This window comes from Eubalaena glacialis, chromosome 1 (assembly GCF_028564815.1).
Source record: "Eubalaena glacialis isolate mEubGla1 chromosome 1, mEubGla1.1.hap2.+ XY, whole genome shotgun sequence".
Taxonomy (NCBI): Eukaryota; Metazoa; Chordata; class Mammalia; order Artiodactyla; family Balaenidae; genus Eubalaena; species Eubalaena glacialis.
The window spans coordinates 90,519,144-90,545,813 of record NC_083716.1 but is presented as its reverse complement, the minus strand read 5'-3'; the positions used below and the strand labels follow the sequence as shown (position 1 = coordinate 90,545,813).

At 47.6% G+C, this 26,670-nt stretch overlaps 1 protein-coding gene across 1 annotated transcript in view; it reads left to right on the top strand.

The window, feature by feature from the left end:
* Positions 1-26,670, top strand: part of GALNT2 (polypeptide N-acetylgalactosaminyltransferase 2) — a 179,351-nt gene that overhangs the window by 129,693 nt on the left and 22,988 nt on the right. The window contains exons 4-10 of the mRNA XM_061182748.1: positions 13,545-13,643; positions 13,881-13,948; positions 14,210-14,275; positions 19,889-20,010; positions 22,094-22,181; positions 25,431-25,518; positions 26,551-26,654. Coding sequence (XP_061038731.1) covers positions 13,545-13,643; positions 13,881-13,948; positions 14,210-14,275; positions 19,889-20,010; positions 22,094-22,181; positions 25,431-25,518; positions 26,551-26,654 — 635 coding nt within the window. The remainder of the gene's footprint in view (positions 1-13,544; positions 13,644-13,880; positions 13,949-14,209; positions 14,276-19,888; positions 20,011-22,093; positions 22,182-25,430; positions 25,519-26,550; positions 26,655-26,670) is intronic.

The window sequence follows — 26,670 nt, the reverse complement described above, 5'->3', positions numbered from 1 at the left end:
ATAATTCAGACAGAGAAAAGCAAATATTGTATGATCTCACTTATATGTGGACTCTTAAAAAAAAAACTCATAGAGAAAGAGATCAGATTTGGTTACCAGAGGCAGGGGTAGAAGGCAGAGGAATTGGATAAAGGTAATCACAAGGTACAAACTTCCAGTTATAAGATAAACAAGTTCTGGGGCTGTGATGTAGTTAACACTGCCATGTGGTATATTTGAAAATTGCTAAGAGAGTAGATCCTTCCTGAACTGTCTCCTATATCCTCCAGTAGCAGTTAGATGCATGTCATTTTATATAAACAACACGATACTGCAGTTGCTGTTGGGCAGCCTACTTTTTTTCACTCAGTACTGCATAGGAAACATTTTAAATCTAGCTTTCATTTTTTTAAAAAATTTATTTATTTATTATTTATTTTTGGCTGCATTGGGTCTTTCGTTGCTGCACACTGGCTTTCTCTAGTTGCGGCAAGCGGGGGCTACTCTTTGTTGTGGTATGTGGGCTTCTCATTGCGGTGGCTTCTCTGGTTGTCCCTGGGTCAATCGATATTTGATGGGTGTTTTTTTAAAGGCTAGTAGTGTCTGTCATTGTTTCAAAAATTCAGAATTTACTCATTAAACCAACCTGATTAACTGCATTCAAAACCTCTTGATTCTTATTACCGTCCACTTGACAGGAGAGTTTGAAGTGACTTCTGCTTATTTTTGCTTGTTCTGCTTATTTCTGACTGTTTGCTGGATATGTTTGAATACAGTGATTCGGGGAATAGAAATTATATTGTGTACCTTTATTAGCATAGAATGAGTCTCTGGCATTGCATCTAGTGTTTTCCTTTTCTCTATATGTTTTACTTTTTAAAAAAAAAATTTTTTTCCACACCGCACAGCATGCGGGATCTTAGTTCCCTGACCAGGGATCGAACCCGCGCCCCCTGCATTGGGAGCACAGAGTCTTACTCGCTGGACCACCAGGGAAGCCCCATTTTTGTCTTCTATGAGTTTTCATTTTTTGGGTGTCATTTTGATTTAGGTTTGCCTCTTGTAAGCAACCTAGTGTTGTATTTTTATTTTTAGACCAACGTGACAGTCTGAAGTTTAATAGGACAAAACCATTTTCGTGTTTGGTCTTTTATCTAATTTTTTTATGTCATTCTACTTTTTCCTGCTTCCTTGCTTTTTCTACCATTTTCATTCTTCTCTTACATGGAAAATGTGTTCTACTTTGTTGGTCCTTAGTTTTGTTAGTTTTTTTTTTCTCCAGGGGTTAAGAAAGTTTGTTTCCTACATTTAATTCAACTAGTTGCGATTTTTCATGTTTACAAAAATTCAACAAAAACATTGAAAATTAGAGAAATGTTGGTTTAATGCTAAGAATAAATACCAAGAATAGAACAATATATATTTTAAGATGAAGAATGAATATGTTTATACTTTCTCCTACCCACTTTCTGGTTTTGTTGATTTATCTGGACTTAGATACCGTTTATTGTTAAAATTACATTTTATGTAATTATTTAACAAAATTATATTTTATATAAGTATCTTCTTTTAATAAATTTTTCATTTGTATAACCATATTTACACAAGTCTACTAGACTATACTGCTGAAATAGTTTTAATGCATCCTAACATTTTATGTCATAAGTTGAGTTATTGGGTTTGTTTATTTAGTTATTTATTTTGAGAGTAGATCTTCACGTGGTTTTTCAGATGGCTCAGATAATTGAAATACTTTCCTGGTTTGCTTACCTGAGAACTACTTTCCATTCCCTTCATACAAGAATGGTAAATTCACAGCGCATAGAATTGTTGTGGCGGGTCTGTTTTTCCTTTGAAACTCTGTCTACGTTGTTCCACTGTTTTCTGTTTAAGTGTTGTCACTGAGAAGCCTGAAGCCATTCTGATTTTGTTCGTTTATTTTATTCTATCAGTTAGGATACTTAAAGCAAAAAAGACACTTCATTAAATTGTTTAACATGAAGTCTGGAGGTCGTCCTCTAAGGCTGCTGCAACCGGACTGGGAGCTCTTTCTGGTTCCCTTACCACCCTCTTCCGCATTTGGGGTTCTCTGCCTCATCCTTTTTGCCTCGTATGGTTGCAAGAAGGCTGCCATAGCTCCGTGCATCATGATCACTTTCAAGGCAGGAAGCAAAGGGGTCAGAAATGGCCTTTTCTTTAGTGACTCTCTGCTTTTATCAGCAAAATCCATCTTTTCTGGACGCCCCCTGCAGACTTTCTGTTACTGTTCATTGGCCAGAACTAAGTCGTGGTTATTTGTGACCATGACAGGGGCTAGGGAAAGGAGTTTGTCTTTGGCCAAGCAGGACTCACCTCTGGGGCTCTGCACTTCACCCAAAACAACATCTGTAAGAAAGGAGCAAGAGGGGAATGATTTTTGTGTTACCAAGATAGGTGTACTCTTCTTCAGGTGTGTACAGAAGAAATTCCACGATGTTACAGAGTCAGAAGCACCGAACATAAATCAGTAACTGTCAGTGTTGGGGAGCATATATCAAATAACCTTATCATTCTGTCATTAACTAGAAGTTAATTTTTTTTTCCCCGAGAGTCCCAAAGGATGCAGTTACACTTGACATGAGCAAAGTCTAAAGGAACCAAACATCATCCTGGCTTTTGTTGGAGTGGATGGCATCATGCCATGCCAAGCCAAGTGCTGGGTGTTTGTTCGTTTCTTTCTAAGGAACCGATAGGCTGGGGCCAAGGAGGGGGGTTAAAGTAGTGACTCTTTTGCTTCCAGTTTTCATCCTTGTATCAATACTTATCCAGTGACAGGACGATCTGTTTGCCTTTCATCCTTGTGAGGAAATGGGTCCAATGCAACCTTTGATTACTAATAACAATGTCATTGAGTGAAAAGTTGATCTTTGTACAACAAGCAAAAACATAGAGCAGGGGCTTCCCTGGTGGCGCAGTGGTTAAGAATCCACCTGCCAATGCAGGGGACACGGGTTCGAGCCCTGGTCCGGGAAGATCCCACATGCCGCGGAGCAACTAAGCCCGTGCGCCACAACTACTGAGCCCCCGCTCACCAACAAAGACCCAACACAGCCAAAAATAAATAAAAATAAAATAAATTTATTAAAAAAAAAAAAAAACAACGTAGTGCAGTTAACTGCCTTTGAAAAGTACCCGAAAGCATCATCCTTGGCAGTACATCATGTCCTTAAAAGTCAGAACCACTGCTAAGTGGCCACACAAAGTCAGTTATTTGACTCGAGTTTACGGGGAGGACTGAAAGAGAAGGACACAGGGCAGAGAAGAAAGCCCCTGAGGCTAAGCCCGAGAGGGGCTCTGTTGAGACAGCAGGGAGCACGTCTCTTCACAGAGCAGTGCAGAGAGCAGCTTGGAAACCCGAGTGCGCGGCCCAGAAGGGAGACTGAGGCTCCGGGAGATGCCCCGGGTCTGGGGGCGGGGGCAGGGACCCGCGGCTCTCACCATCCCGAGAGGGCGGCTCCCGGGGAGGGATGAGAGGCTCAAGCAGTGGGTGGCCTCTCTCTGCACTGACCCCACCCCTGGCGGTGAGCCGGGGGTCCTGCCTGAAGTGAACTTGGCGGGATTAGGAAGTTCAGATGGCCTCATCCACGGCTGTTATTTTCACAACTTTCAATAGCCCTTGACTCTTGAACAAGTTTTCAGTTAAAATTTAGTGTCTGTAAAACTGGAGGCAAAAGGGCAGGTGAGCTTGTTGAAGGAGAAAACAGCTCTCTTTCACCAGAAGTTGCTGGCTGAAAGCAGCAAGCGGAAACCTGCCGTCCGCCCCCTCGGGGCGGGGGGAGGACCCTGTGTGTTCAGGGCGGCGTGTGTTTTCCGTGGTTGGTGCTGTAGTGACTGCGCAGCAATGAGCCCGTGCTCGGGACTGTCCGCTGCCCTTTTCGCCTCTGGAGCCCTTGGCTTTTCCAGGGGATCGGAGGACTTCAAAGGGAGAGCAGTAAATACGACAGGCTCCCGTTTCTGGTGTCTCGGGAAGGGTAGGTCCTTGGTTTAAGAAGACGCTCCTGTGTCAGACACAGCGCAGGGCACCAGAACGTGCTTCAGACCGAGAATTTCAGAGTGAGGCAGACCTGCCGTGATTCCGGGGGCTTACTCAAATCTCCTGCCAACTGGAATTTTAAGAAGCTTAATTGCAGATGGGTCCCGCAGAGGTTTTAAAATATCTTAGGATTTGGTTCTCTTCCATTTTAAAAGACCTCTGTAGAATAAGCTCTTTAGCTATTAGGACTGATCAGAAATTAGTTGATTAGGTGGAATATTATGTCATTATCACTGTTTGAAGGATTATTAAGAGTGTATTTTAATTAAATTAACATTATACAACAGCTGTTAGCCTTCTCTTTTTTCCTTCCTGCTTTTTTAAAATTTTAATTCCATTTCCAACTCCCATTTTATCCCCAGGCCCGCCCATCCTCCCCAGACCCTCCAGAGCTAACGCCCCATGGAGATGGCGGTGTGAAACTGACCCCTTGTTTTCCTTCTGTCGGAGCAGAGGTACCTGAGATTGAGGCTCAGAGGATTCTTCCTGCTCGGCAGAGCAGGGAGGGATGGCCCGTTTCAGGTGCACGGCCCCCCGTTGCTGTGAGTCCAGCCTCCAGCTATGGCTTGATCTTCTTCCAAAGGGCCCTGAGTGCTGGGGCCTTATTCAAAGGCCTTAGGCCCGACTCTCTAGGTGGGAGGGCTTGAGTGGTGCAGCACAGGGAGGGAGCTTCTAAAACTCAGATCCCCAGGCATCACCCAGACCTACTTTCGTGGGCAGAGCCCAGGCGTCTGCATGTTAATAATATGCTCTTGGGAGAGTCTGGCACTCACTAACTGTCCGAGCTTTGTGGTGACCGTGAGTCCATGCCAGGGCAGCTGCCAAAGCAGGGCGTTCCCTGATGAGGAGTGTGCCCAGCCCACGATTGGCTCCAGATGGGGGGTGCCCCCCAGCTGCACAGCTTGTATGGGAAGTTCCACCTCCTGTGGGGACAGCTGTGTCCGGCTACCAGGCCACAATCACTCAAACAGCAGACCTGCCCCTTTCTTCCTTTGAAAAGGAACTCATGGCAGCATTCCCTGGGGGTGAGGGCAAGGGAGCGGAAGGTGTATTCGGGGCCTCATCTGGGTCACCTGCTGTTCAGAGCCTGCATCCCAGGGTCCCTGTGTGGTAACACCCCTACACACACCTCCATGCACAAGCAGGGGGCAGAGGGCCTGAGAAGTGACAGTCTACGTTGATCGGTTCTTTTTTTTTTTTTTAATTTATTTTGTTTGTTTATTTTTGGCTGCATTGGGTCTTCGTTGCTGCGCGCGGGCTTTCTCTAGTTGTGATGAGTGGGGGCTACTCTTCGTTGCGGTGCACAGGCTCTAGGTGTGAGGGCTCAGTAGTTGCAGCATGCGGGCTCAGTAGTTGTGGCACGCGGGCTCAGTAGTTGTGGCACGCAGGCTCAGTAGTTGTGGCACGTGGGCTGAGTAGTTGTGGCTTGCAGGCTCTAGAGCGCAGGCTCAGTAGTTGTGGCGCATGGGTTTAGTTGCTCTGCGGCATGTGGGATCTTCCCGGACCTGGGCTCAAACCCGTGTCCCCTGCATTGGCAGGCGGATTCCTAACCACTGCACCACCCGGGAAGCCCTCTTTTGGCTTTTGAACCCTCCTGGCCCTGCCTTCTGAGCTTGACCCCCACACGAGCCCTTTTGGTTTGTCTCACCTGGACTGAGGGTACACGTGGAGACTGGCACCTTTTCAGGTGCTGGGTCTGCTGGAGAGACTGAGGTCAGAGCAGCCCAGAGCTCTGTTTGCTGTCCATCTCCCCGGGCACCGCCCTACGTGTGTACCTTGGTGCAGGGCAGAGGCAGGTGCCACGTCGCTCTTTCCCAGAGTTAAAGCTACTCATTACACCTACTGGCACCTCTCCCCGGTTCACCCTACCCTCCTCTCTGTTGAGTACAGAACTGCCTTTGTTTCTCCAGTGATCGAATTCAGTTGGATTTAAAGCCGTAGGGCAGCTCTGTGAATCAAGAAGTTACAAAAAAAACAAAAAACCAGGGTAAACCTCAAAATAGAAGGAAGGAAATAATGAAGGAAAAAGAAAAAATTAATGAACTAGAAAAATAAGAAACAATAAGAGGATAATATAAAGCTTGATTTTCAAAAATTAGAAATCTCTAAGAATACTGATAAAAATAAAAACTACAATTAAAAAATATCAGGAAGGCTTCCCTGGTGGCTCAGTGGTTAAGAATCCGCCTGCCAATGCAGGGGACACGGGTTTGAGCCCTGGTCCGGGAAGATCCCACATGCCGCAGAGCATCTAAGCCCGTGTGCCACAACTACTGAGCCTGCGATCTAGAGCCCGTGAGCCACAACTACTGAGCCCACGTGCCGCAACTACTGAACCCCACTCGCCTAGAGCCCGTGCTCCGCAACAAGAGAAGCCACCGCAATGAGAAGCCCCCACACCGCAACACAGAGTAGCCCCCACTCGCCGCAACTAGAGAAAGCCCGTGCGCAGCAACGAAGACCCAATGCAGCCAAAAATTAATTAATTAATTAATTATAAATAATGTCAGGAATAAAAGAGCAAATATAACTATAGATCAAGTTTGTAAAGATCGTAAGAAAATTGTAAGCACACTTTTATGCAAATATAATACATTTAAAAACTTATATGGAATGCTTAATTTTCTAGGAACATGAAAATTACCAGAGTCATTCAAGAAATAGAAAAATGTGAATACATACAAGCCATGAAAGACCTTTTCAGCAATAAAAAGTTTGCCTTCCCCGGATTCACAAGGCTGAAGTGGGTTTGCATAGAACACAGACTATTTTAGAGAATTTCTAGAAAAAGAGGGAAAGCTGCCCTGTTTGCTTCTTGAGAGCAGGAGTACCTTGCTGTGAAACTGGAAAAAGAAAGTAGAAGAACAGAAAATTGTAGATCGATTACTGTTATGGTTATAGATTGAAAAAATTCGAAGCCAAATACTAGCATGTCTAATATAGCTCTATTTTTTAAAAAAAAACCATAGCCAAGTAGAGTTTATTTTAGGAATGCAAGAATGATAGAACAGCAGGAGATATATTAATACACTACTCTTTCTCAATGGATTAAAGGAGAAAAGCTATATGATCCCCCTCATAGATGCAAGGGGAAAAAAATCATAAAATTTAGCACTTGTAAGGGAATTTCCTTAACCTGATTAAAGGTGTCTGTAAAACATCTATGGCAAACATTACACTTCATGAAAATCTAATTGCATTCACCTTGAAGATGGGACCAGGGCAAGGGCGTTCTCTACCACCTTTTTTATTTCATGTTGTGTTGCAGGCCATGAGCAGTGCCTTATGAAGACAAGAACCGCAGATGTAGAAGAAGTGTAAAGAAAAGGACAAAATGTGGATGAATTGATGAATGGAAAAATCCAAGAGAACCTACAAATTCTCAGAACTAAGAGAGCTCAGTGAGGTTGATGAGTGCAGGGTCCACAGACACAAGCCAGGGCCAGAAGTGGCCTGTGAGCAAATGTAAGAGGAGAGACCCCGTGTACTGTAGCAACAGAACTGTGAGGTTCTTAAGAGCAAATGCAACACAAGATGTGTAAGGCTTTTATGGAGAAAATGAGATAATTACAAAACATAACTGAAGGATGTTAAAAAAAAGCACTCAATATTATAAAGAAATTATTATAATAATTGCCTTCAAATTAATCTATAAATTCAGTGCAGTATCATGCAGTGCTTAGAGACCTGATCCTTAAATTCATAAGGAAAAGCAGATGGCCACAAATAGCCAGTGAAGCAGCTTGGCTGTCAGATGTGAAGGCCTACTTCAGAGCCACAGCCAGAGCAGTGGGGGACGAGTACAGAGAGATGCACAGAGCGGAAGTGGACCAGGGGTCAGTGTACACACATAAAATGTGGTGTGACAGCAGTGACAGCACACGTCGGCAATGACGTAGTAAACCGTTAAACGACACTGGGACAACAGACTAACCGTACGGGGAAAAATGAGATTACTTAGTCATACCATTCATAAAAATATGTCTAGGCAGGTAGATGGGTAACCTAAATGTTAAAAGCATTTGTAAAAGTGAAAATATTTGGAAGAAAATCTACTAAATTATATTAGAGACCTTAGGTTAGTAACCCTGTTTCTGAACATTACCCCAGGGCCACAGTTTGAAAAATCAAAATTTAAAAATATGTTTGACAGAAGACATCTTAAACAGAATTACAGGATCTGCCACAGACGTGAAGATTTTTGCAGTGCATGTGGCTGACAAAGGATACTATCCAGGATATATAAATTCCTATCATCAAATAATAATGAGGTAAAAACCTAACAGAAAATGGACAAGATTATGAGCAGGCAATTAACAGAAGAAACTATCTAATCAGCTCATAAACACATGAAAAGATGTGTGCTCTCGCTAGTAATCAGGGAAATGAAAATTAGAACAATAAGAGGCTATTTCATACCAACCTGGTGGGCAAAATGTAAAAATCTGATGCTATCAAGAGATGGTGAGAATATGGAACAGTGTGAACCCTTGTAGATGAGATGAAGCTGGGAACAGCCTTCGGAGATCAGCTTGCTGAATCAAGTAAATCTAGTAGTCCTACCTATGGGCAAATGATGCAGAGAAACTTTCTCACATACATAAAAAGACAGTGTCCATGGCTGCATTCCTCCTAACAGAGAGAAATTGGCCATCAGCAGAAAAGGATTGGATGTGGTGTGTTCCTACAAGGGACGGCTGTGCAGCAGTGAGTGTGAATGAAATAGAGCTGTGCGTGTCAAAACAGGTACGTTCACAAAGGTGGAGAAAGCAAACCACAGTGCAGTGTCACCCATACGCGTTTTGAATATATGCAGAACACCACTCTATGTTATTTGTGAAGATGTACACATGTAGTTCGTTGAAGACATACATAGGAATACTGATGTACCAAATTCAGGGTAGTGGTTACCGCTGGTGAAGATGGGATTTGAGGTGGGAAGGACATACCAGGACTACAGCTATTACATGTCAGGTTTTGTTTCATTTTAAAATCTGAGTCAGGGACTTCCCTGGTGGTCCAGTGGTTAAGAATCTGCCTTCCAATGCAGGGGGCGTGGGTTCGATCCCTAGTCAGGGAACTAAGATCCCACATGCCGCAGGGCAACTGAGCCCACGTGCCACGACTACTGAGCCCGTGCGCCTCAACTAGAGAGAAGACCGCAATGAAGAACCCCACGTGCCGCAACGAAGACCCAGCGCAGCCAAAAAAAAAAAAAAAACAGTTCTTTGTGGCACTCTCAATAACAGTAAAATAAAACTTTGAAACATGCTAAAAAAAAAAATGTGCATCAAATGCCAAGGTTGCAAAATATTAAGATTTGAAAAAGCTGAGTGGAGGGTGCATGGGCACTTGTATAACAGCTTCTAGGTTTTATGTTTGAAATATCTTGCACACGTAACCACGATGATGGGGGTGATGACCTGGGAAAAACAGGCCAGCTGCCTCTCTCCCCAACAGGCCACAGGACATTCGTTACCACACTGAGTTGATCACGATCCAAGACTTGATCCTTAGCTTTGTCAACCCAGGGAAATACTTTTTTTTTTTTTGCTTGTTTATTTTTTTTCCCCATGCTTTGCTTTGCTTTGTTTTGTTGTCAGCAAATCAAAGCTAAATTTTCTCTCAGGGGCAGACTCAAACTAAAATCATAGGCTGAATGAAAATCCAGAATGCCTGTTTTAATAATTTGTAAAGAGAAATGCATATGACAGCAACCGGAACCTTGAAATACCGTGACTGATCCTGGTGTCTCCCCTTGAGATGTCTCCCGGGAAGCTGAGACATGGTGGGAAGACCTGCTGTGGATGTGCAGTAAGCAGTTGTTGCCGTGGAGACTGACACTCAGGGTCCCCATTTGCCAGAGGTTTCCTCCTACGGGGGACTCCAGAGTATGATCAGAACACGGGCTGGGTATTGAATGCTTAGGGTCGTGGGGTCTGCACATCCCGCTCTGGGGACCCTGCTGGCTTCAGAGGGGTGGGAAAGATGCCTAGGTAATCCCCACAGGCACCGTTGGCACACAGCTGCCACATGCATATGGTAACCCTCATGAGGATGACAGGGACCTTTCCAGTATTCAGAGTCCTTCTTCGCTATTTGATTGTCCCAATAACCAGGCAAGATTGGAAGGGCCAGGCTTCCCCGGTGGTCCAGTGGTTAAGACTCTGCGCTTCCACTGCAGGAGGCGCGGGTTCGATCCTTGGTTGCGGAACTAAGATCCCACATGCCACACAATGCGGTCAAAAAAATTTTTTTTTAATTAAAAAAAAAAGAATAATAACATATTAAAAAGAAAAGATTTACAGGAATGAAGTGCCTCAGATCACTCAGTTACCAAGGTTACCACAGGCCAGACGAGCTGGGGTGGGGCTGGGGAGGCACCCTGGGGGCGTGGGGTAGAGGGTGTGTTTCTGTGCCCCTCTCCACACCACGGAGCAACCTTCCACCGTATTAAACAGAGCCTCTAGCTTCCCAGTCTGAGGACGTGTGTTTGATTGTGTCACCAGTGTCTTGACCAACCGCAAGTGTAGCATCTGCGTCAGAGACAAGCCTCCCCGGGTTCGTTCTGCACCCCGAGGGCTCAGGAGCTCCCTGCACTTGACGTCAGCTGATGCAGAATTCAGATTTGATGGCCATCTAGTCTCAGAGAAATTTAAAGCTAAATTAGAGATTTTTAAAATATCACTGTGTCCAGTTTTTTCAAGTCCCCATTTTACTGGACAGGGAGTTACCAGAATGATCCTTGGAAACCCAAGTGACCTTGACCCAAAGCCCATCTTCAGCATCACGCTGCTTCAGCTGCATCGTCCGGGAGGGAGAACAGAACTGACTGCAGACTCTCCTTGATGCTGACTCCAAATAAACCCCAGCTTCTGTCAGTTCCCAAAGAAGCTCAAGGATGAAGGTGCCCCCGGCAGCCAGCTCCCCTGGCAGGTTTCTATATCAGGCGGGTGTTCTTCGCCCAGCTTCGGAGCAGAGAATCCTGCTTGGCAGGGACAGCGCTTTTTACATACAAGATTTATTCTGTTTCTTTTTAAAGAAATTCTTCAAATACCACCCCCCCCTTTTATCTTGGCACAGTGTATGGACTTAGGATCTGAATTCATATACTAACCTATAACACTCAGACTCACGGGGTATAAGATACTCTTCAGTCTTTACTTGTCATCCGTCTTTACCTTAGAGATGGGATATACCTCTGAAATTTCCTGATTGCCAGTTCCTAGCAAAACTAGGTGCCTGATGCCCTATGTTACAGAATTTTAATAAAACGATGTGAATGCAGCAGCCCTGTGTGTTCTGAAAAGTGTTTCCAGAGCCCCTTGAGAATTCCAAGTGCTCGTGGGAGACGAGGCTTCCTGCAGAGAAACAGAAAATGAGAGAATAGGACCTGATTGGATCGGCTGAGTTTACTATGATTTGAGCCTGAAAAATGCTTCCTTCTCTCCATTTGATTCTCACGTGGCTGCTCCAGCCCGAGCTCAGCAAGTCATTCAGCGCTGTCTGCTCAGCTCAGCCCTCGCCACTGGGTGGGTTGGGGCCTCATTGCAGAGGGCGTCCTATCCCGGGGTTCTTATTTCATTAGCATTACAGATTGGGTTCTTGGGAATGACATTCGTTGGTAATTTGTTTACAGTTGAACCTTGCAGAGTCTTCCTTATTACTTCCTTAATCTAACAATTGGCGAATTCTTGAAATTAAAAAACAACAACAATAACAAAAAAAAAACCCAGCCTTATCCATCTACTTGTCATTAAATACTTAGCCGTCAGGAGCTATAATGATCAACAACAGTAATTCCCGAATGCGTTCTTTTCCCAAACAACAGCGACTGGTATATTATGTTTTCTCATGGTTAATTAAAATCCAGCTATCCATATAACTAACATAAACAAAAGAAGCCCATTTTGTGATCTGACCTCATTGCTTTTTAATTTTGCTGCTTTTCTGGCTCATTTTCAAAATTTGGTCTCTGAAGTAGTTTTACCAGTCACGAGGGAAAATCAGTGTCTGTTGACTGTTTTCCTCTGAGGTGCAGCTGAGCATCAAAGATTTTTTTTTTTAATCTTTCTCCTTTTCCTACTGATTTCCCATTTAAGATAGATACCTTTCATTCTGGGAGCAGATCACTTACAGCTGTGGTCAATTCCATTAAGAGCTAAGAAGTAAGACAAGTTCTTGAAAATGTATTGGCCCCATGGAAGGTTTTCCAGCTTCTCCAGTGGAAACCACTGAAGTGATACCAGTGCAGGGACCCCCAGATGGTGAGCGCAGCCTGGAGGGACCACGTCCTGGGTGCCGGCTGGTGGTCCCTACCCTACTGCAGGCAAGGCCGTCACCCTCTCCACCTTGGGTACAAAGCGACTGGTTGAGAACTGCTTCCAGAGGCCAAAGATACTTTAGCTGTCTGTCCCACCCCTTCCCCCTCCCGGCTTCAGTAGTACCACCAGCCTGGTAACTCCCTGAATGCACTCACGCCACGATTTGACTGTTCACAGACGTCCTCGCAAGCTGTAAGCCCGCCCAGGGGTCTTGTTCTCTCATGGTTCTCTGGAGCATCACCTCTACACTGGCATGTTCTTCAAGTTCATGGAGCCTTCAAGGGATTGAAGGGTCCCTTAATGATGGGTTCTGCAGAGCCCAGTCTCCCTTTACTGGTCCTTTCTGTCGCCTAGTGGGTGATGCCTCAGCATCTTCAGCCTAGGGCTATAGCGTCCTGTGTTTTCAAGCAGCCATTCAGGGCCCTGGCAGCCTTGTGTCTGTCTGCAGGGACCAGACGTGACAAGTGCCTGTTGTAACCTGCCCGTAGTTTGCAGGCCTGAATCGACTTTATTCACAGCGGTCCTGGGTTCTTTCAGTACTGCTGCAAGTGGAAGGGGGAGCCGACGGGCTCAGGTGCCCACCCATCCTTCCCTCGCTCGCAGCAGCCTGCACCGCTGTCACCTACGTCGTGTGGACGCGGTCTGGCGAGGTGAGGGGCGTGTGTCCTGCATTCCAGGATCGGGGGAGCCGTCAGTGGGGTAGTGCCAGGTACCACACCCAACTTTGGGAAGAATCCCAGCAGTTCACGTGCTTGCTGCAGGCAAAGTAGGAAACGAGAAAAGAGCAGCGATGCACAGTTGGTTCCACCCCTCAGAAATAACCACTGTGAACTGTGAAAAGCACATCTATAGAGGTGTATCTGCATGTGAGACTAAATGGGATTTCACTGTTTTGAAACACCCTTTTTTTTTCAACATGTTAGAAAGATGTTCTCAATATGTTACTTTTCACTGAAATCTCTCATCTTTTAAAATGTTGCTCTGGTTGTGTTTTTCTGTGTCCTTATGTCCCGTTGTCGCTGTATCTCGGAAGAGGCCAGGGCCCCCTGCAGACGACAGGTCCACCCCGAGCGCCCGTCCTGCAGGGCCACCTGCCCACACTGTCGGGGGCGCGCCTGGCCGGGGCTGGTCTGGGCTCGTCGTTCAGGTCGCTCTTCCTCCTCCTTCAGGTGTCAGCGGAAGCAGTGGCGGGTAGATCTGCCGGCCACCAGCGTGGTGATCACATTTCACAACGAAGCCAGGTCGGCCTTGCTGAGGACAGTGGTCAGGTGAGGCCAGCAGCTGCCATCCGTTGCCCACCCGTTGCCGCTTCTGCGGGCAGGAGACGTCCCCCAGCAGGGATGCTGAACAAGGGCCGGGTCCCCAGCACAGCCGGGCCGGGGCTGTCTTTGGGGGTGCAGACAGGTCACCTGACTGTGCAGCCCCAGAGGGGCCGAGGGATGAGAATTGCACACCCCAATCATAGCCTGAAAGGCCTGCAGCTTTATCTTTCTGCCTTTCCTCAGCGTGCTTAAGAAAAGCCCACCCCGCCTGATAAAAGAAATCATTTTGGTGGATGACTACAGCAATGACCGTAAGTAGAGACCGATTTCCTTCCCCCCCCAGCATCCCCCTCCGTCTGGCCCTTCTCCTGGGTGCCAGCCTTCCTGGGCTGTGGGTGCTAAGCACGAGTTTCGAGAAAAGGCCGGAAGTAGGGGCTGCAGAAAGAGGGTGCCTCTCTGATGCCCCGAGGGGCTCACCAGCCCGAAGGTGATGGAGAATCGCCGTCCCTGCCCACCGAGCCCTCCGTTAGTTAACTTGAGGTTCAGAAGCTTTGCTTCTTTTCTTTTCCTAGCGGAAGACGGGGCACTCTTGGGGAAAATTGAGAAAGTGCGGGTTCTCAGAAATGATCGGCGAGAAGGTAAGACTTTTCTCAATTCAGTACCAAGACAGTTGAATTCTGACTTCTCCTGAGCCCAGTAATAATGTGAAGAAGTGTTTCAGCTCCAAGAACAATGAACTGTCTCGTGTTTTGTCTGCCTTCCTCCAATAGAGCCTCTTGGGAGCCTCTCCCAGCAAACCTAGGAAGGATATCGAAAGCTTAACTAATTGAAATTGTTTGTGCACCAGGGCAAGAGTTCAACTTACGCTTTTATTTATGTATTTAGAAAACTGGCTTCTCTCTTTTCTTTCACAACCTAGGAAGTCTTATCAGTCCCTTGAGTACTAGAATTTAGAAGAAAAACAGAGATTTAGCAATGAGAACTTTAATGACTCCATGCTGAAGGCATCTGATAAAATAACTGGGGTTCCAGTTTGACAGCCTGCCCAAGGTGAAGCATCCAAAACAAGGGAAAGAGCACCGGCGTTACGTGCTTATTGGATTTTGCAAATGCCAGCCTCGAAACCTGCTGTCAGTCCTGTCTTTGCTGGAGCTGGGCTGATCGAGTCCACTTTATTGGCAGTGGGTGAGCCTGTTAGGGCGATGTCATCAACACCGTATTTTAACCAACTAAGGTCATCAATCCAGATGTTCAAGATGCATAAACAATGGGGTCAGCCTTGCCCCTAAGCAAGCTGTTTGCTGGACTCACATCTGCCCCCCAAGCTGAGATTAAACCAGAATCTTGCATTGTATTTGCCCCTAAAGAAACTACATGATAACTTGTTGAATTCAAACCCTAAGTGTCTGCTGGCACAGGGGAAAAAAGAAGATGAGGCGGGAGGAGGGAATAAAAGAAAGAAATTAGCTTTCATGTGGGCATTTTATAACTGACAAACCACGTGCTAGCTTTATCAGAGAGGGCCTTTAACCTGCTTAGAAATCAAAAGCAGTCCTTCTAAATATACACTATGCATTTGCTTTACGTTAGGCTGTTCATGTGGGTAAGAACCCACATTGATGCATTGTTTTGGGAAGGAATGAAGAGAGGCAGCTGTGGGAAGCCAGATTATGGTAGAACTATATGGAACAAGTGAGAAATGTGACAGTCGAGTGAGAAAATGCACACACGCCAATGTATGTGTGCTTGTGTGTGTGTATCCCAAACAGTTAAACATATACACAAATGCTCATAGCAATGCTACTAGATGACAGAGAAAATCAGTTGCATAAAATCATGGCCTTGGGTTCATTTAGTGCTGGGGATTTAATTGTGCCAGCGATTCTTAATCTGGCTATTCATTACAATCACCTGGGGAATTTAAAAGAAGACCATGCCTTGACCTGACCCACAATTGAATAAAGATTTTTGTTTTTCTAGGGGTGGGGCCTGGACATCTGCATTTCAGTAATACTGATGTACTTTGAAGGTTGAAAACCTAGTCCTTCTCGTTGTGCAGATGGAAATATTAAAGCTGAAAGAGGTTAAGTGTCTTTTTCAAGGTCATCCAGCTAGTTAATAATGGTAGTGGAGCCAAAACTGTGTTCATAGGCCAAGTTCTCTATTTGTCCTGTGTGCTTTTTATTCCTCCGTTCCCACTGTCCTGCCTGATTAATTTATTTTTTTCCAGTTTATTGCGATATAATTGACATATAACACTGTGTGAGATGTACAACATAATGATTTGCTAGATGTATATATTGTGAAGTGATCACCACACTAAGTTTAGTTAACGCCCATCACCTCACACAGTGACAAATATTTTTTCTTGTGATGAGAACTTTCTAAGATCTACTCTCTTAGCAGCTTTTGAATACACTTCCGTGTTTTGGCTATTGTAAATAATGCTGCAGTGAACATGGGGGTGCAGGCATCTCTTCAAGATAGTGGTTTTATTTCCTTGGAATTGCTGGATCATATGGTAGTTTTACTTTTAATTTTTGAAGACCCTCCATACTGTTCTCCACAGTGGCTGCACCAATTTACATTCCCACCAACAGTGCACAAGGGTTCCCCTTTCTCCACATCCTCACCAACACTTGATATCTCTTGTCTTTTTGATGACAGCCATTCTGACAAGTGTGAGGTGATATCTTATTGTAGTTTTGGTTTGAAGCCCCTGATGATTAGTGATGTTGAGCACCTTTTCAAGGACCTGTTGTCCATTTATATGTCTTCTTTGGGAAAAAAAGTCTTTAAATTCCTCTGCCCATTTTTAATCCGATTATTTTGCTTTTGTTTTTGTTTTTGCTGTTGAGTTATATGAGTTTTTTATATATTTTGGATATTAATCCCTTATCAGTTATATGATTTGCAAATACTTTCTCCCATTCCATAGGTTGCCTTTTCATTTTGTGAATACTTTTTTTTGCTCTGCAGAAGCTTTTTAGTTTGATGTAATCCCGTTTGTTTACTTTTGCTTTTGCTGCCTTTGCTTTGGTGTCAAATTAAAAAAATTATTGCCACCACTGATGTCAAGGAGCTTACCTATATTTTCTTCTAGGAGTTTTATGGTTTCAGGTCTTAACGTTCAAGTCTCTAATCCATTTTGAGTTGATTTTTGTGTGTGTTGTAAGATAGGGGTCCAGTTTCATTTTTTTGCATGTGTCCAGTTTCCCAACACCATTTATTGAAGAGACTATCCTTTCCCCATTGTGTATTCTTGGTTCCTTTGTTGTAAATTAATGGCCATATGTGTGTGTGTTTATTTCTAGGCTCTCCATTTATCCCATTGATCTATGTGCCTGTTTTTAATGCCAAGGCCATACTGTTTTGATTACTATAGGTTTGTAATGTAGTTTGAAGAGATGTTTTGTGTTTTTTTGGTTTTTTTTTTTTTTAGTGTTCCATTTTAATTTTTCTCGTAGCTTTTTAGCTATACATTTCTTTTAGTGGTTTCTCTGAGGATTACAACATGCATCTTTAACTTATAACAGTCTATTTAGAGTCCATACAACTTTACATTAAATGTAAGAACCTTGCAACAGTTTAATTCCATTTCTGTTCCCTGTCCTGTGTACTGTTGTTGTCACGTGGTTTCCTTCATATGTTGTTATGATGTTTTAAACCCCACAGTGCAGTGTTAAAATGTTTGCTTTAAATAATCAGTTATAAAGAAATTCGAATGTATAAATGGACTCTAAAATTTATCCTCATATTTTTCGTTTCTAGTATCTTCATTTTTTTCCACAGATTCAGGTTTCCATCTAGTGTCATTTCCCTTCAGCCCAGAGAACCTTTAGAACTTTGTTTTTTCTTGTAGGCAATAAAATCTCTCAATTTCTGTTTATCTGAAAAATCTTTCTTTCTCCTTTGTTGCTGAAGAGTATTTTCTCTGAATAGAATTCTGAGTTGACCATTAGTTTTTCTTTTAGCACTCTGAAAATGTCATTCCAATGTCTTCTGGCCTCTGTTTTTCTGTGTAGAATGTAGCCGTCAGCTTATTGTTGATTCCTTGTATGTTATGGGTTGTTTCCTCTCGCTGATTTCCAGATTGTCTCTTTATCTTTGGTTTTTAGCAGTTTGACTGTGACTTGCCTAGATTTGATTTGCTTTTTATTTAGCCTGCTCCAGGTTTGCTGATCCCTTTGAATATGTAAGTTGAAGTTTTCACCAAATTTGGGAAACGTTTGGCCTTTTATTTCTTCATATATTTTTTTATGCCTCATTCTTGGACTCTAGGCACACATATGATATACCACTTGATATTGTCCATAGGTTTACTCAGACTTTTTTTCTCTTTCAGTATTTTTTCTCTGTTCACCAGATAGATCAATCTCTATTGATCCATCTTCAAGTTCACTGGTCCTTCTGACATCTCTAATCTGCTGTTACGTGCAGTCAGTGAATTCTTTCATTTCAGAAAATTGCAGTTTTCAGTTTTGGAATGTCCATTTCATTCTTGTGGTTTTCATTTCTCTGCTGAGAATTGCCCATGTTTGCTCATTCCAATGATCATTTCCTTGGAGTTCTTGGGTGTAGTTATCATAATAGCTGCTTTAAAATCCTCATCTGTTAATTTCAACATCTGAGTCATCTCAGAGTGGGTTTCTATTGACTTTTTTTCTCTTGGATATGGATCACATTTTTCTCTTCTCTTGTCTACTAATTTTTTAAATTTTATATTGGATATTGTGAATGGTATGTTGTAGAGACAGTGGATTCTGTTATCTTTCTCTAGGGTGTTGATCTTTGTTATACTGGGCAATTAAATTACTAGCTCATGACTTTGAACTTGTGTAGGCTTGTCTTTGTACTTTGCTAGCATAAGTCTATCTTGGATGAATCCCTTATTCCTGAGACATAGTCTGTATTCCTAAATGTGTTCCCTCTGGAGTTTCTGTAGAAATGAGGTGTTTGCCAAGTCCTTCTAGGCACAACTCAATTGCCAAAAATTGTGTCCCCGATTCCAGCTGAAATCTTAGTTCTTTCTGTCTTCTAATTGTTTCTCTTCATGGACTCCTTGGGGTCTCCCCTGTGACTGTAGGTTCAGGCGTCCGCCAAGGATTTAAGGGCAGTTATCACCAGATTTGGGACTTAGCTCCTTCCCAGGATCTCCTCCTTCTGTTTCCAGCCACTCTCCAACCCCAAACTCTACCCTCTGACACCTCAAGCCAAAAAAGGCTGCACTGCAGTGGATTGGAGAGTAACATCGGGGGCAAATACCATGTTTACAGGGATTTCACTCTGTGTGATTTTCTTCTTTTAAGGGTTGAATGCCCTCTAGTTTCTGCCTGCCCTTGGCTACTCTAGCCCTTTCCTATAGTTGCATTTTCTATTTTGCTCAGTTTATACTTGTTCTCTGAGAGAGGGTTTGCCTATTACAAGCTGCTCCATAACACCAGAACTAGAAATCATTGGCCTTTTTCCTACTCTAGCATGCAGCTCTTTAAGAATCATGGAAAACCCTTTCTGACCACTGTGCTGCATAAAGAACTCACAACACTGTCCTTACCGGCTGTGAATAATCTCACATCTCCATGGATAGATAAAGCCCAGCGTACATAGCGGAAGCCACTTATGACCACACCATCTAGTGATGAATATTACTATGTGTGATAATAAAAAATGATATTACTAACAGATCACAGCTATATAAATTGTGTAATTTGACCAACAGTGTAACTAATTTTGTGTAAAAGCCAAACAACTGGGCTTTATCATTAATGTTAATTTGGTTCGTGATGAGTCTTAGAACACACAGATATTCACAACACTGTTATCATTAAATTATCACCATTAAATTTGGCCCCATTAGCGCTTGAAGTGTCTGGGTGACACGTGCCTTAGCCCAGTTAATTAGAAAACTCTGTTGCTGTGTCAGAGGAGAGTAGTTTTAGAAGTTCCACATTTCAATGGCTTGATAAAGGAGACTTCACTTATGTAAAAGCCTTCCTCATAAGGCAGTAGTTCCAAGTTGTTTTCTCAGTCACCCAATTAACTTAAAAAAAAAGGTCCTGACAGAACTCTTACCTGGGTAACCGCAAGGCGGTATTGATCCCTCCACGCGTGTTGGCGATAAACTCCGTGCCCAGCAAGAGGGCTGCGTGGGGAGGTGTGTCGGTGCAGGTGCTGGGGGTACAGTTCTTGTTTCTTTTTTCTCGCGTTCCCTGGGCGTTCTCCCCTGACGTGTTTTTGGACTCACTCCACAGGCCTGATGCGCTCGCGGGTGCGGGGGGCCGACGCGGCCCAGGCCAAGGTCCTGACGTTCCTGGATAGCCACTGCGAGTGCAACGACCACTGGCTGGAGCCCCTCCTGGAGAGGGTGGCCGAGGTGAGGGTGCGGGCCAGAGGAAGGGCCTCTGCGACACTGTCCTACGAGGATTTTATCCACCGCAGGAATCTATCAATGGGGGAAATTCATTTGTCAGGTAGGAGGCCAGGGTCAGCAGAGGCTAAGACAGCCCTTCCCCTAGGGGGGGTCTTCCTTCCCTGCCTGAAGCTTTGCACTCTCTGAGCTCAGAGGGGGCAGAGAGCTGAGGACAGAGGCCGCAGGGTCCCCAGCCCGGCCGTGCTGCCCTGAGACCCAGGCTGCGGCTCATGGGGAGGGGCGCAGTCCCAACCACACAGGGACGCGTGAGGCTGTCAGTTGACCCGGGATTGTGCACCTTCGCCTTCTAGAATCATCATCACTAGTATTACCTTTGGCCTCTTGTGATATCTCTCTTGCCTTCTGCTTGTTTCATTGACTTTCTTTCCTCCCTGCTAAGAAAGCACTTCCTTGAGACAGTAAAGTAGATGCAATGAAAGTACTAGAGAAATAGTAAAGTCATTCTTTTTGCACCGTAGCAGGGATCACGGATGGGCAGTGAGTCCTGAGACATGAAATAAGACAACCTACTAGTGCTGTGACCCTCACGTTCACTGCCGTTTACTGAGCGCTAACTACGTGCTGGATGCTTTACACGTTATCTTAGTCCAGGGTTTCACCCCCATTTGACAGTTGAGGGCACTGGGGTTCAGGGAACTTGAATCACTTAACCAAACCTCATACAGGGGGCAGAGCCCAGGCTGCAAAGCGGGTTTCGCTGAGTCCCTCCCTGGGTCCTCTCACACACGCACGCATGCCCATCCTGGGGGCCCCGTCCCTGGCTGCTCAACCCACCAGGCTGTGTGTCCCAGGGACGCAGAGGCAAAATGAAAGCTGCACAAGATACCCGGGCACATGGAGGCCGCGTGCTTCGTGGTCAGACTGTCAGGGTTATTTAAACAGCCCCCCACCTCCTGAAGAAAGAAGGGAAGAGTTGAGAATGGTCATTCTCCCTCACTCTAGTCCTATCAAAAGAAATCAAAACAAAGGGAGTGGACTTGGACGTGGGGCAGTTTACGATCTGTGGCGCCGTCCCCGGGCTGAGCCGGGCATGGAGGACGTCACCCTCTGCGCTTGGGGCTCCACACTGCAAACCTGCACCTGGTGGTGGTGGAACTTCCCGCTATTCTCTGAGCATGGTCCTCTGATGTGTTACGTGCTTAGCTCTGCTTGCCCTGTTACTAATTTGTTTTTCGAAGTCTTTCTCTGGCTGATTCAGGTTCTTGCCATGGCTCAGGGAAGCGTCACCCTTGTGTTCCCTGTCGGCGTGGGGCAGAGTTCCTCCCCAGCACCAACTAGCCCAGTTTAAAGAGGGCAGGAGAGTTCAAAGACCTTGTGTTCCCAAACTCTAACCAGAGCAGTGACAGGGTGGCATAAAGAAAGGCCTCAGCCTAAGGCAATGTTTTGTGTTTGGTGGAATCGCGGGTAAGACAGACTCGGGCTCCGGGTTCTCTAGTCAGTTCGGTCACCGTCCGCTGTGATGAGGTTGGAGCCTCTACACCACACTCGGCTCCCAGGCCCGTGGACGCATCTGTGTGGGCGTCTCAGCCGTGAGTCCTTGCCTGAGGTTTCCTGCAGCTCGCAAATTACTGATGTTTAAGTACAGCCGAGCTTAGATCCTGTTAGAATGAAAGTTACTCCATGGTTGAGGTTTGACATTTGGGAAAACACTAAATAAAACACTGTAGTCTCATGCTGGTGCGCTCTGAGAACTCCTTCTTTGGAATTAATAAAAATTGACATTTGCTCCTGGCTGTTAGGGGGAAAAAAAAACAACTCAGGAGCGGTCCCGGGAGAGGCTTGCCCTCAGCCAGTGAACACCCGCGGGGCGGCCCTGTGCACCCGGGCGCCTCCGGGGGGGGGCAGCGTCCCCTGCACCCCCGACACCCAGCGCAGCGCAGGGCTGCAGGTGCCCAGCCGGGCGCCCCAGGGCGTGGGGTGGCGGGGGACCGGCGCGGCGGTCTCCCCGTGAGCGCTGACACTCAGGCCTCCGCCTGAGCGGGTCCCGGCTGCCTCTGACACCTGCTGTTGCCTTCGTGCGTTGCAGGACAGGACCCGCGTCGTGTCCCCCATCATCGACGTCATCAACATGGACAACTTTCAGTACGTGGGCGCATCTGCGGACTTAAAAGGCGGTAGGTGCTGCGCGGGGCCCAGCCTGTCCGCGCGGGTCCCAGGGACGGCGACGGCGCCTGCACGCGGCCGAGCGGGGCCGCGGCCAAGGGCGCCCCTGTGTTGAGCTGGCGGGGCTCACCAGGGGACAGAAGCGGCCTCGCCTCCCCTAGACGGTAGGCGTAGTTCGCGTCCCTGGCACCGGCTTGGCGTACAGAGCCGACCCCGTGGGAGCCGGTGTGGAGGCGCCAGGCCGATGGGGGTCTGCCCTCTTCACCCTCCCCCTCGCCGCAGCGTCCGTCTCCTGCTGGAAGCCCATCCGCCCCGCTCACCCGTGACTCCTGGGCCCCGAGGCCTGCGGAGCGCAGCCCTCCCGCCGCCTGGCTGTCAGCCTCTCCTGCCCACGGGCCACCCACGTCCCGCCGTGGTGGAACCTTTCTGGGGAGCCTTTATCTGAATGACCCCCCTGGTTTCCTGGGGGTCCTCGCGGCTCAAGTGTGACCCCCTCAAACCCTCCCGCCGTGGGCTCCCACAGTGATTGGTCTGATACTCTCTTTACCTTCTTAAAAATTCATAGTGAAGGCCCCAAAGAGCTTTGTTCACATAGGCCGTACCGATCAGCGTTTGCTGTGTTAGAAGGTAAGGCTGAGAAACGGTGAGAACACGAGGCGATGCAGCCACGTGGGCGCTGCCCGTCCTGCAGCTTCCGGAACACTCCTTCCTGCACTTTGGAAAAATGAGATTGAAAGGGGCCTGTAGGGCCTTAGCATAAATCTGAAAGCAGTTTCTGAAAGCCCCTGAGGACCCCAGGGGCTCCTGGACCCCACCTGGGGAAACTGTTCTCGTGAGGAGCTTCATGAAGCTGATGGGTGCACGGGAGTCACGCTAGCCCCGCCTGAGGAGCGGGCTCCTACTGTTGTCCCTGTGTCCCCAGGACTGTGTGTACATGGGGGTGACCTGTGTCCCGGGGACTGTGTGTACGTGGGGGTGACCTGTGTCCTGGGGACCGTGTGTACATGGGGGTGACCTGTGCCCCACAGGTTCCCCTGTGTCCCTGGGACTGTGTGTGTATGGGGGTGACCTGTGGCCCCAGGGCTCCCACACAGCCCAGTAAATGCTTCATGCTCTGAATCTCAGCTGGCCGGCAGCCTTGCCTCTCAGACCTCGGCTGAGAGCCAAGAATTCAGCAAAGCCTGCTGTAGAAAGAAATATAAAAGAGATGTCAGAGCCTTTGCCTTCCGTGTGTAATTTATTCACTATTGATTTTTCACACCTGAGATGAGTGAACTCTTTTTCCAGCATCCTAGCACCCCTGTTTCTTTCTGTAAAATGAGGGGCTTCTTTTCCCATCTCCAACATTTTGAGCTGATTAGGAGACGGACTATTCCAGACAGACACACAGACTGAGGGTCAACTGACATCCAAAAGAGAAGACAGTAGAACCGTGGCCTTGGACGGAACCTCAGAAAGCAGAACGCTGGGACCGGCCAGGGAGGCCCAGGCTCTGGTGCCTCTTTCAGGCCGTGTCGCCACGGGAGCTGCTTTCCCTCCGCCCCCCGGCGTCCCTGTCTGAGAAACAGGTTGATAATAGTGCAGCCGTACTGGGCGGCCGGAAGAGGGCAGGGCTGTGACCAGGCAGCTCCCCAGGGGCCTCTGGCCGGCTGTCATGCTGGGAGGACGCACTTAGGTTGGGAAACAAGAGTCAGGAGAGTCTTAGAAGATGGTGAGCATGCTGGGGCTGTAAGGAGTTGGGAGCCTTGGCTGTCAAGAAAGCGTTAGTGTCCAGAGTGTGTCCCCCCCGAGCATCTGCAGGAGCTGAGATGTGACGGCTCTCCTTCTCCCGTGGCAGCCGCTTACGGCGGAGCCGGTGCGGGACGGTGAGGCGCCCTGCGTGGGAGCGGCCTCCCGCTGCCCCAGGGCCGGGCCGGGTTCACTCGAAGAGCATTTTACCAAACCCCTTTTAGGAAAAAAAAAAATCAAGCATGATGTTTTTAGCAGATTTTTTAAAATGTAATATCGCTTGGCTCTTCAGACCAGATTGATACACTAAATAATAATGAACGTTCCCCCCAGAATGCAGGTAATGTTACATCAGCTAGCCAGTCGAGGCCTTTGTGTTCCGTCAGCAGTACAGCCGGGACGTCTGTTTTTCCCTGGCTGGCGGTGCTTGTGTGCGCAACAGGCCGTGTCTGGGGAGAGCCGGGCTCCTCAGACAATCAGTCTGTGTCTGTTTCCTCTCCGTGCGTTACCGTTGCCTGGCCCTCCAGCCCCTCGCTCCCATTTGCCAGCCCGCTGCACTCTACAGGGACAGCTGGGGCACCTTTCTTGAGCCATATGTCCTTGAGCCATAATGTGTGCCACACCGGCCCAGGAGCCCCCGAGCCCCTGTGCCATCCTACCCTGTTCAGGCTGCAGTCACCGGGGCTGTCAGGGCAGATAAATGCTGGATTTGGAGCACACAGACGGAAAGTCTGAACTTAGGCATTGCACCAGCCCTGCGGACAGAAAGCCTGATGGCAGAGGGCTGAGGGATGGACGGCCCTGGAGCAGTGAGGCTTGGCTGTCAGACCCTGGGCAACGCGGCCCATGCTCTGGAGAGCGTCCGCAGGTGGGGTGTGCCGGGTACCTTCTGAGTAAGGACAAGACCCGACCGCTGTGGACCAGGGGCCTGCGAAAGCCAGAAACCATGTCCAGGGGCCAGGCCCGGGCTCTGCCACCCCGCACGGCCTGTGGATTCTAGAAGTGACCTGGGGCCGGTGCCATGTTATCAGAAATGAAGCTCGCTTGCCCCTTCGCTGCTTCTGTCAGCTCGTTTCCACCTACTCTTGCCCACACTCTTGCCCCTCTCTGCCGTCCCTTCCCTGGGACCATGTTGGGGGCACCTGGCAGATTTTTTCTTAAATCCATCCTTCTTCTTTCCCGCCTCCTTACAGCCCTTGGATATGCCCTCACAGACTCCAGTTCTCTTATTTCACATTTATTCTTTTGCATTTTGGTTTTAGAAAAGCCTGACCCACATCTTCTGTTTTGGGTAAGCTTCTTGGGGAAAGAAGATTTCAATGTGCGTCCTCCCCGCTGGTCTCCCTGACCCCCCCAGTCACTCTCTCTTCCCTCTGCGTTGTTTTGGTTTGTTTGTTTGTTTTTCCTTTGTTTGGGTTACAGTGAGTCCATTCCAAATACCAAATATTTTTAAGCTGTGAGGGACCGGTGCCGGGAGCAGACAGCCTGTTCTCACAGCATCCTGTGTTTCTTGTCTCTTCTGTGACCAGCAGGCTTTGACTGGAACTTGGTGTTCAAATGGGATTACATGACACCTGAGCAGAGACGGTCCCGGCAGGGGAACCCGGTCGCCCCCATAAAGTAAGTGCCAGGCAGGCGTCCTTCAGGTGTCCTTCTCTGGGGTGGAAGATGAGACAGCAGGCCCCATGTTCCCTAGGGACCTAGTCGAGCTCTCACCTTCCAGCCACACCCCCATTTCCCCTCGTCCTAGCTCAGGGGAGAGTCTCTGCCTCCAGATTATAGGGTAAAGTATTTTGAGATTTTTTTCTGTGTACGTGTATCAAATCTGCCAGTTCCACGTCCTTCGTGTCTTGGTGGCGTAGAGCGTTTTCCCACACAGGGTGGGGTCTCCGGCTGCCCTCGGGGACTGGGGAGGCGGTGGGCAGCGAGTGGGAGCCTCCTGCCCCCCCCCGGTGGGCTCCACCCTCCTTTCCCCAGAGGAAATACTTGCATCACTACCAGCTGGCTTTGAGCCGCGCCGGGTGGGGTGAGGGCGCCTCCCCAGGGACGCGTGGTTACGGGGGAGCCCTGCGGACGCCGGCGCCGTCTGCACTGCGGCGATTGTCCCCCGTCAGCAGTGAGCTCCAGACCTGCGGCCCGGGGCCCTGACTTCTCACAGCGACTCCGCAGGCACAGGGCTGGGGTCCTGTCGCTGGCCTGTCCCCAGGCTGATGGGGACGCGAGAAGATGACGATCCCGTCCAGCAGAGGAGGAAGCTGCCCCGGCATGAGGATGAGGACACGGGTAGCTGGCATCATCGAGCGTTTCCTACGTGCGCTGGGCGCTTTAGCCTCTTACCGTTTGTAATCCTCCAAGGAGACCGCGGCACAGAGAAGCCGAGCACGGGCCTAGGGCGCTGTCAGCGAGCGTCCCAGCCCCAGTGGCTGCTCTCTCGTAGGGAGGCTCCGCGCAGCCCCTCGCACTTGGGAGCATCTGAGCAGGGCGAGTGGGGGGCACTTGAAGACAGCAGGGGTCAAGCAGAGAGGGGCATCCAGAGCTCTGAGCCAAAGACCATGGCTGTGCTATTGTTTTTAAGGTCGGCCTGTAGGCTTGACCTTGGCATTAGAATGCTGGCCATCTAACCTTGACCTTCTATCCTCTCTGCCTCTTTAGAACCCCTATGATTGCTGGAGGGTTGTTCGTGATGGATAAGTTCTATTTTGAAGAACTGGGGAAATATGACATGATGATGGATGTGTGGGGAGGAGAAAACCTGGGTACGTATGAGCCTTG